Source organism: Syngnathoides biaculeatus, chromosome 14, assembly GCF_019802595.1.
Source record: "Syngnathoides biaculeatus isolate LvHL_M chromosome 14, ASM1980259v1, whole genome shotgun sequence".
NCBI lineage: Eukaryota > Metazoa > Chordata > Actinopteri > Syngnathiformes > Syngnathidae > Syngnathoides > Syngnathoides biaculeatus.
This window is the reverse complement of record NC_084653.1, coordinates 24835723-24846006: the sequence shown is the minus strand read 5'-3', so window position 1 is coordinate 24846006 and position 10284 is coordinate 24835723. Positions and strand designations below refer to the sequence as shown.

Genomic DNA, 10284 nt, shown 5'->3' with positions numbered 1-10284 from the left:
CTACCGCTTGTCCAAAATGGGGGTGCAAACATCATTTTGTCGACAAATAAGGAAGTGCCGCGTCATGTATTAAGTTTAGAAATATGGAAACCGGCTAAACAGTTATAGATAATTAGATAATTCCTCTATTTTTGTATTTTTAGTGCGATATATGTCATTAAGGATACGGCTCCTTTAATAGTCTACCATCTGTATTTTTTCAAACATGGTATCTTCAATTTTAAATGGGTTGGGCTAACCAGACCGGATTATCAGAACGAGAATTTTGGAGGCGGATGAGCGGGGATGCCGTACGATAAACATTAACTGTACAAATAAATACAGAAACGAAAACGTTGCCGCCACAACACTCAGTAGAATATAAATTGAGGCCGATTGGAGAAGTTGGACCATGTCCACACCGGCGAGGAGACGACTCATGAGAGATTTTAAACGGTGGGTTGCTCGCTTGCTTTCCCCAGGAATGATTCGTCCTAAGCGGCTAACGTGGAACGACCAAGCTCGGTCGAAACCCGAAGAACCGGGGTTGTTGTTCTGATGATTAAACAACTAAAAATTCATGTGGAATGTGTAAAATTATTATAAACATCGTGTTTGTTTAGCAAAGCACTCAGAAAATAGATCAGTACGCTAGCCGCCTGCGTGTAGCAAAGTTTTGAACTAGCTAATATTTAGAACGCAATTATGCTTATGTGTTGTTTGATACGTCAACAAATCTTTTAGGACATTTTGTCTTCTGTATATGCTTTTTTTTTGTGTGTGAACACGTTTGTAAGTAAACAACAGAGCAATGGGGGAAGCTGTCAGGAAACGCTTATTCCGTGTCCTTTGACTTTTTCTTTGCGAGCAGCAGAGCAATGATTAAAAGTGTCTCCTAAAAGTCTTCAGTAGTTGAGTACACGATCTTACAGTGAATCCTAGGCCCAATTGTTTTTGTTATTTGGTTGTACAGGCTACAAGAGGACCCCCCAGCTGGTGTCAGTGGAGCCCCATCAGAAAACAACATTATGGTGTGGAACGCAGTCATTTTTGGGTAAACCATAATTTACGAAATACACTGATACCATGACTTAAAAATTCAATTCGTTCAGTGTCTAAGTGTGTTACAATTTACTCATACAACGGGTCCTTGACTTACAAGTGACCTGACTTGCAGTAAAAAAAAAAAAAGAGATTTGAGCCATTTTCAGGCAATCTTATTCCCACTGTGTTGCGAGTAAAACTGAGATATGGCTTGCTGGCACCAAATTGCAAAAGCAGAAGGTTGTGCACATTACTTCGAGCTGTTCCAATAGAAGTTTATTGTAAAAACTCAACAAAAGAAAGAGAATCCTCTAAAAATCCTCTACATCCTCTTAAAGAAAAAAAGATACACAACGCCATAGACGGGCTAACGATGCAGCTCACAGCGAGATTTCGTGACTAGAAAAACTGCACTTGCAAGTCGAAGCGTCAATCCGGTACATTCATCATCCTTCAAGCCTGAAATAATGAAACCGTTAATGAGGAACTATCTTTTGTTCCAGCCCTGAAGGAACTCCATTTGAAGATGGTAGGTGTTTTTAAATTTCATTGCAAATGACTTTTTTGTAATAAATGACTAATACTCGTGACACAATCGTTGTTCACAGGCACATTTAAACTAATTGTGGAGTTCACAGAAGAATACCCCAACAAACCTCCTACAGTGAGATTTGTGTCAAAGATGTTTCATCCGAATGGTAAGAATGTTGTTGGGCTGCTAGGTGCAGTCATGCACATAATTGTACAAAATATTAGGACTGTGCCAAGAAAGGGTGGTGTGGGGGGGGGGCATCAAGCTGCAAGAATGAAGGTTTAGGCTTAGTAATTTTTCTCAAATTAAGAGTTTTTTTATGGAGGAAAAGTAGGACTTTCATTTCTAAACATTACTACTTTGAATTTTTTTAACTATTTCAAATTCTTTTCGTACAATTATGCATGTTTTTTTTCTTGACAAAATTACTTAATTGTCATAGAATTGACTAACTAATAATATAATAGTTGCAGAATTTTCATTATTATTCATTTTATTTTATATATTTGTAAAACTTGTTTTTTTTATTTTTTAAAGAAAAACGAGACTTGTTTTTTTTTATAACATGACATTTTTCCATCTTGGGATTTTTCTTAAATGTGACTTCCTTTTTTTTTTTTAACTTTGAAGACTACTCATTTTTTTCTAGAAAAATATTGGTAGAAAACATACTTTTAGTAATGGAATTTCATTCTCCTAACGTGACACTGTTTTTTGGTACGTATTTCATGTTTTCACTGTGTCCCTGCACAGTCGAGCACGAAAAATCACGCGCGTAAAATTTGTTACGAGTAGAAAAAATAAATACTGAAAGACGTCGCTTATTTTGTGAAATCTTGACATGAATTTACGTGTTTATTTCATCAATGTTAACAAAACAACCCTGCTCCTAAACAATCAGGACTCACCCGGAAACAGGACATGCGAGTTAACCGTACTGAGCATGTGCGGAAGTGATGCCAAAAGCGCATGTTCTGAGCTGCTTCACGTACTGCAAGTGCATTTACGTCGAAAGTCATCAACGTCATGAGCCATGTCAAAGGAAATTGAGTTACAACAGGGGTGCTCAATGCGGCGACCGTGAGGCAGTTTTGGTTGATCGTTTGACGGCGTACTAAAAAAAAAAAGACGTTAGACTATCATCCAACTCGTCGCTTGATTCAGGTGTGGCCAATACGTCGAGCGCACGCGCATAAAGTCGCGTTCTAGCAAGCTGGCCTCCTATTTACGGCAGTTAAATTATGATTATGGTGTTAGGTAACAACTACATGCTCTGGTGTAACAACTCAGTAAGTTATTTTAAGGTCTTGAGATTCCATCCCTAATCACACCCACAACGTTATATCCGCGGGCATGACTGGTGGACCACACCCGTACATTTTTCAAATCTGAGTGACTGCTTGTTGTTTGTATTCGAGGAAACAGTGGAAGTCATATTTAATACATCAATGATTTTTTTTTTTTACAGTCTATGCAGATGGCAGCATTTGTTTGGACATCCTCCAAAACCGATGGAGCCCCACTTATGACGTGTCTTCCATTCTGACATCCATCCAGGTAAAGACTCGATCGTTACGCGATGTTTTCCGGATGAAGGACGGTCGACCCGTTTAAAGTCCAAAGCGATTAAACGACGGCCGTCGATGTCGTCTGTCCCGCAGTCTCTGCTGGACGAGCCCAACCCCAACAGTCCGGCCAACAGCCAGGCCGCTCAGCTGTACCAGGAGAACAAGCGCGAGTACGAGAAGAGAGTTTCCGCCATCGTAGAACGAAGCTGGCGAGACAGCTGACTTGGTTGATGGTGTGCGGCGAACACTAGCGTGGAGAACCCTCTGACTCTCCTCTCGACTTTTACATTTTTTTTAACATTTTATGCACTTTACCTTCGACGTCCCTGTGTAGAATTGTATTTTTTCCCTCGCCCACCAAGAGGGAATTTTCTTCTCTGTCCGCTGTCGTCGGCCACTTTCCCAGCAGCGCCTGGGCTGAATCTTGCCTTGTTCGTGGGCCGCCGCGTTCCCTTTAACGTCCCGGTTCTTCGTCATTTTTCACAGAGAAGGTAGTCGTCGTCGTCTCCCCGACGTCGTTACGCTATCTCTGCGTTGTGCTGTGAACCGTTTGTTGCATGCATAACACAATGAGCAAACCTTATCTCCTCCTCCTTCAAAACTCATGTATATACGAAACCTGCATCTGAATATATGTACAGATTTTGCACTGGTTTGTCTCCATGTCATTTTTCCCCCGGAAATTGTACATAAAAAAAAAATGCAAAATTCAATGTAGTTGCATGTTTCGGAGTTCACCGAAAACAGACACACAATCACCGTATGGTGCAATTCTTTTAGTGGCTAAATTTAGATTTAAATTGACTTTACCAATCCCTTGCTGCATTGCATAATGTTTCATAAAAAAGTTGTTCAGTTATGAAAAATGTCTCAAATGCCTGCAAGAAGTGTTGACCTCTGCCTCATTTCAGCCAGCGTCCAAGGATTTTGCGGTGCACGCGTTCTCTTCAGCTTCCTCTCCCAGCGCCCAAAACATGCGTGTTGGGTTTATAGAGCTCGTGCACGTGACGTCACCATTTTCACGGCGCCATATTGCCGGTCAAAAAAAGAGCCGCTCGACAGCGTGGGCGACGTTGAACCGGAGCAGAATATTCACAATGCACGACTGTGTAGCGATCGCTTCACTTCAGGTAGGAATTATTCTTCTCAAGCTCAAATTCCCGAGAAGTATTTATAACGACACGTTGGCTCATTTGAGAACAAAGGGTTAACAAAAAAAAAAAGAGACAGGGAGTCATCTCCAACGTACTCGGAAGCGTATTGTGGCCACGTCTTCAGTAAACCTCTCCCTGACAGATGTTTTTTTTTGTTTTTTTTAATATGCAATGAAAGAAAAACCGTCAGTCACAGTGATGTTTACGTTGGTCACCGGTGTCAAACACAAGGCCCGAGGGCCAAATCCGACCCAGCACATGATTTCATGTGGTCCGCGAAGGCAAATCATGTGTCCCAACTTCCATGATTCTTGTGAAAATCTGTACCAAAATTTCAAATTGTCATGTCATAAATAATTTTTTTTTACTACCAAACATAAACAATCTTTGAAAAAAACATTTCCCTTGATTTCTGATTTCCAAAATAGTTCAGAAATTTCCTGTGTAAATATGATAAGGTGATTAAAAGTTTTTTATGGTTTGAGTCATAACGGCCCTCTGACAAAAACTGTTGACTACAATCTGGCCCGTGACAAAAATGAGTTTGAGACCTGACGTAGGTTAACGTGTGGCTGCAACACGCCTCCGTTTACCGTGGCTGAAGCCTATCCCAGCTTTTTAAATATGCGTTGGACTCATTTGAGAACAATGCATACTTAAGAAAAAAAAAAAAAAAAGTTTGTCACGCAGAGGTTTACCAAAGATTAACGTGTGGCCACAACACACTTCTGTGTACGGAGGAGCCGACTGTCTTTTTCTTTTCTCCCAATCATAGTTAATGAATGTGAGTTTGTGTAAAACCAGGGGTCATTTATTTAAACATTGGTATTTGTATTGGAAAAATCTGAGTGGCTCAATCACTACGCGGGATTTCTTCTTGATTGACAAAAGATCCAGCAACGAAGTATTTGTATGCGTCCAGACTTTTATACGCTTTCACACTCTTCCGTGTAAATCTCGACGACTTACTCACCAGATCCGTGTGTAGATCCAGTTGTCCAAGACAAGCGGAAGCGGGTTAACAGTCCAATTTCTTATCGGCGAAAACATCGACTTCGGCATTAAATATTGGTCCTCTGTGCCAATAGTCTCCATTTTTCCACGTACCTTTGTTTATTATCACCTTCGGAGAAAACTCTGGGCGTCGTGTTACCAGACGTATTTTCGCGTCGTCTCCAACCGACTTAGCATTGAAGAATGCTTTGTTTGACCGGCACTTCCGGTCTTGCGATTGACTTGATGACCAGTCCTGGGTGGACCTCTTTGGTCCGAGTCCCCATGACGGGAATGAGGACAAGTGGATGGTTGCTATCGGTACAGATACTACATAAAAGCTTGGGGAAAAAAAAAAAAAAAAAACTGCTTTAAATGTACACATGCAACACGTGATGTCCCAAATATTCTCATCTGGAATGACTGAATATTTATTGTGTCATCATGGAGATAACCAGCAGTCATGCGGCCGGCTGATCAGAAAAGCCGCTTCTTATTTTGGTTTTGATTCCAGTTCCTATTTCTATCTGGTTACGTGACTGGCGGCGTGCGCTAATTTTTATTTTATTTTTATTGTAATTTCTCACTTGTTGCCGAACAGTCCGGCACCTGCCACAAAATAGTCACTTGTCAAAGGTGCAGTGTTCCTTGGCTGAACAATTTATAATTACCGTAATTCCCGGCCTCACCCAGTACATTTGTAAAGGAAATACCATTTGGTACATACATACGCCGCAGCTGTGTGAAAGCCGTAAGTGCCCACATTGAAACACGAGAGATTTACAAAGAAAGACTCCGCGCTAACAGGGACAGTTAAAAAAAACAAAACAAAAAAAAACAACAACATTGAGACACAGCAGTAACACGCTAGCACAATGCTGACAGGGCCGGACTGGTAAAAGTCACTTTCTCGGGACATATATTCCACCGGTCTCACTCTTACCTTTTCCGCTTGAGTGCCCCCTTGCGGCTGGTAGAAAAAAAAAAAATGCACAAAATTACATTACCTGCATCACCGCAACGTTGAAAGCGTGTGAAAAACGTTGCGGTTTATAGGCCGGAAATTACGGTAGTTTGGCTTACTTTATACTTTTGTGACAGTTGTCACCGAAGCACCGCTGGATACTAAATACCACTTAAAATCTTATGAAAACAATACCCATGTTTTTTCAAGAGTCATTTATTTAACTGGACACACTTGAATGGGAGATCCCGCGTGCACGTGGAAAAATTAGACGAAAGTGGAGGACGTCCGCCGATGAACATGCACGTTGTGCAAGGGTGGGGGACCCGTGAAAGTATTTAATCCGCCTTGTAATTACAGAAAACACCTTTAATCAACCGTTATAAAAACCCCTGGACTCCGTAAGTGCTCATAATATGTTAACACTAGTCAGGTTATTATTGAATCATTCATCCATTTATTATAACCGTTTATCGTCAGGATGCGGGTGAGCTGGAGTCAGTTCCGGCTAACTTTGGGTATGAGGCAGAGTACAACCTGGAATGGCTGTCAACCAATCACTTGGCACATACATATGAAATACATATATAAAGACAGACAACCATTTATCAGCACATTCCCACGTAAAGACGAATCCTTAAGAAGCCTAATGAGCATGTTTTTGAAAGGTGGGAGGCCAGAGCGCGGGTTCAAGTGCCGCACCTCAGAACTACGAGGCTGACCTCGTTTCACACGACTGCCCGTTCCCGTCGTTTTATCCTCGAAAACGGATTCCCCACCCCTGCTTCAGAACGACGTCCCGACGAGAAGGAGGCGGTCATAGAAAAATAACTATTTACAGAACTATTCCGCAATAATACAGACAAAAGCTAGTGGTGGTAATAAGACTTAAAAATGCCGGTGTTCTTGGGGGTGCCGGGGACGGCTACCTGTTGTACGCCCGCTCCTTCTTGGCCCTCTCCAGGGCTTTGTCCATGGTCTTCTCATTCTCGCCGCGACACTTTGGGCAGTACCACTTGCCTTTGGGCTTGTGATGGAGGCCCACGCAGGAGAAGTGGAACCACTCGATGGGACACTCGTCGTTGTCGCAGCCGATCATCTCGCCGTAAGACACCTGCTCGCACAGGCAGTACGTGGGCTCGTCGGGGTCGATGGGCAGGTCCGGCGGCGACACCTCCCGCTCCGACTTCCCCTTGGACCTCTTCTTCTTCTTAGATGACGTCTTGGCCCTCTTCTCCCGGGACGCACCGGCGCCGACGTCCTCTGCGGCGTCCAGGCCGCCGTAGCTCTCCCTGCTGTCGCCGTTCTTCTGCCGCCTTGAGCGCTTGCCGCCGGCTTTGTCTCCCCCCGCCGAGCTCGGGGTGACCTCTTCGCGCTTCTTGTCGTGGTGGCCCGTTTTGCTCAACGCGGCGGCAGACGACGACGACAAGATCATGGACGCCGCCGCGGTCACCAAGGACGCCGGCGTGGCGACGTGACTCTCTGGCGCTTCTTGGGAGGACACGAGTCGCTCGGAATGCCAATCCAACTGCCGGGTTCGGTTCTCCACCAACTCCACCTGGAACGAATATTTGTTGACCTCATCAAAAAGGTATTTTCACTTCATGTGCTCTGTCAACATGTTAATTGGGGCTGGGTGATAAAATGGCTTTAAAATCATTTTTTTTCCTTTTCACAATAATGTAATTCCTTATTTTAATTCATCCCTTTCTATTGAAGAACAACGGCAACAATATACAGTAGAGCCTCGGTTCTCGACCACAATCCGTTCCAGAAGGCGCTTCGAAAACCGAGTCAACCGCCGCCCGCGTTATGTTATTTCCGGTTAGGGTTTATTTCGGGGGTTCATTCGAATTGACGATAACAAAGCGTGTCGTGGGTGGGTCGGCTGGTCGGGCCGCGCGGGTTGTTATTTCCGGGTTTTGTCGGGGCTGTTTGAGTACCGATTTTCGTTGGAATAGACTCTGGTGCAAGCAGTGAACGTCAGTGCGGATGTGATTTGGTTTAAAGCCACAATAATAAAAAAAAAAAATATATCCTGGCATATTCTAATGAAATCTCAATTGGTAGTCTGTATATTATAGCGTAGTAACCATTTGTCCAGCAATCTGAATCTTCTCATCTCCGAGCTCCTGGCTGCGGATCAGCGCCCTCTGGATCGACATCTGCAGCTTGCGCCTCTGGGGCGAATCCGACTCCTTGCGGTACCGCTCGTACGCGTCCTCGAGCTCCTTCAGAACGTCTGACAGAAAGACCACAACATCGTCAAGGTGGAGTACACGTCTATGTAACTGCTTTTTGTCCACAGTGGGGGTCTTTAAATCCGACTATTAATCAACTGTAATATTCTGAATGTTTTTTTTTTATCTTCTGTCATTGTCCAAGTTCATATTTGAAGTCACAGAATCAGTAGATTAATGTATGCACATGACAAAAAGAGAAGTGCTTTTTTTAATATCTCCATTTTTACCTTGATATCTGGCATCAATTTCCTTCATGAGGGACACGCTCCTCTGCAAATCGAAGGGGAGCGACTCCACCAGGTCCAAATACTCTTCCACGTAATTGACAACAACGTGACCGGGGTCGCCATTCGTGGCGTTCAACATTGTGCCTCCACTTTTCTTATTAAACACGCTCGCACCTGAAAATGAAAGACGGTTCATACAAATACCTGTACTTTTTTTTTGAAACAAATAAGTTTTTTTTTTCCTCCCCGAGGAGACTCCAACGTGGGTTATGAAAAATGCTTATCTGCAAACGTCAATCAAAAAAGCGGGCGTGGTCAGGTGACGCGTTCATTCAGTGTGCGCCGTAGCGTGTCCAAGTGACGGCAACGCGGCAAATAACGTCGCTTTAACCTCGTACAATTCCCACCCAAGGCGGTTGTAATGACAATAAATGGGTTGTGGGTGGTACGACTGTTTACATTTGTATGTAACCTCAAAGTGTTTTTGTTCCTTTACCCGTCGAAACAAAGCAAGAAAGTGAAGCTGACGTAAGCTAGCAAGGCTAGCAAGTTACCGATACTCGCTCCCCGGCAATCGAAAATGAGTTGGGTTCAAGTTAACGGAGCACAAAAAAACGACATCCGGCGTCAATGTCAGACCCGACGTAGATGAAAATACAATATTCATTGTTGGGTTTGCGAATTACAAACAAAGAGTAGCGACGTGTGGCTGTGTAATAATTAGCGTATGGACTGATAATGCGGCGGCTAGCCCGCTTCGACGAGTTCACGCCAACTCCCATCAACTCTAAATTTGACGACTCAAAAGTTATCCCCGGCAACCGGTTTTAATACTTACAATTCCGGGTATTGGACACTTTTAAATATCTTTAACTTGAAGCTTGCTTGCCCAAGTTTCGTAAGGCGGTCACACGTTGGAGTAGAACAAAACGGGAGTAAAAAAAAACCCAAAACAAAACAAAAAACGTTTTTTTTTTTTGCACGCTAAACGTAACTATCCTCAAAACTACATATTTTCTCCCCCCACAAGCGTTATTACCTATAATCCTACAAATGTGTGTTTTTCTCGGTCACTATTTGCAGCTAGCGTGTCGCTTTATCACTGGGGAAAAAACCCAAAACATAAGCATTTAATTTCTATTCCCCGGCTTCGCTAATTAAAGATTTGCTTACCCGTGCGCATACATATATTCGCACTTTTCCAGTCGATTCTCTGCTCTTGTCGTTGCATCAAAAAAAGAAGAGCTTTATGTTTACGACATCGGTCGTGCAGCGATTCCGCGGCTAATGCTAACGTTAGCTGGGGGATGTGCGCATGCGTGGAACGCCACGAGCTGCCACCGACTTTTCCAAAAATATTGTTTACTAACGTGTCGTCATAAACTATCTATTACTACGTAACATTACCGAACTCAAACCATAAGGCATAATTTGTGGCGCTGTGGGCCAACAATTTATCCGGGTTAGTTTACGTACCGTCACTGCTGCGGCGAAAATGGGCTGTATTGTGTGTGTATATATATATATATATATATATATATTTTTAGTCCAGTACTTAAATAGCTTCAAGCAAAGTGACC

General features: G+C 43.2%; 2 protein-coding genes across 3 annotated transcripts; one reads left to right on the top strand and one right to left on the bottom strand.

Moving 5' to 3' along the window:
• Positions 1–246: 246 nt before the first annotated feature.
• Positions 247–3772, top strand: ube2al (ubiquitin conjugating enzyme E2 A, like). The gene is made up of 6 exons (XM_061840832.1): positions 247–435; positions 953–1033; positions 1527–1552; positions 1632–1721; positions 3024–3112; positions 3217–3772. Exons 1-6 carry the CDS (start codon positions 392–394, stop codon positions 3343–3345), a joined length of 459 nt encoding a protein of 152 aa, XP_061696816.1. The 5' UTR covers positions 247–391; the 3' UTR covers positions 3346–3772.
• Positions 3773–4978: 1206 nt separating this feature from the next.
• ing1 (inhibitor of growth family, member 1) lies at positions 4979–10054 on the bottom strand. 2 transcript variants are annotated; one of them, XM_061840827.1, is made up of 4 exons: positions 9543–9811; positions 8705–8878; positions 8328–8476; positions 4979–7792 (listed from the first exon to the last, which is right to left on the bottom strand). In XM_061840827.1, the coding sequence occupies exons 2-4, from the start codon at positions 8841–8843 to the stop codon at positions 7160–7162; spliced, it is 921 nt and encodes a 306-aa protein (XP_061696811.1). In that variant the 5' UTR covers positions 8844–8878; positions 9543–9811; the 3' UTR covers positions 4979–7159. The 2 variants fall into 2 exon arrangements, with proteins under 2 accessions (XP_061696811.1, XP_061696810.1); XM_061840826.1 differs by lacking the exon at positions 9543–9811 and adding an exon at positions 9878–10054 and having other exon boundaries at positions 5050–7792.
• Between the last annotated feature and the right edge of the window lie 230 nt (positions 10055–10284).

Excerpts from the sequence above, each read along its gene's own strand:
- ube2al (XM_061840832.1), top strand. The coding sequence starts at position 392 with ATGTCCACACCGGCGAGGAGACGACTCATGAGAGATTTTAAACG. Across the intron at positions 436-952 it reads CTCATGAGAGATTTTAAACG|GCTACAAGAGGACCCCCCAG; the intron begins GTGGGTTGCTCG and ends TTGGTTGTACAG. Across the intron at positions 1,034-1,526 it reads TGGAACGCAGTCATTTTTGG|CCCTGAAGGAACTCCATTTG; the intron begins GTAAACCATAAT and ends CTTTTGTTCCAG.
- ing1 (XM_061840826.1), bottom strand. The coding sequence starts at position 9,935 with ATGCAACGACAAGAGCAGAGAATCGACTGGAAAAGTGCGAATATATGT. Across the intron at positions 8,879-9,877 it reads GAATATATGTATGCGCACGG|GTGCGAGCGTGTTTAATAAG; the intron begins GTAAGCAAATCT and ends TTTCATTTTCAG. Across the intron at positions 7,793-8,327 it reads TTCAGATTGCTGGACAAATG|GTGGAGTTGGTGGAGAACCG; the intron begins GTTACTACGCTA and ends TATTCGTTCCAG.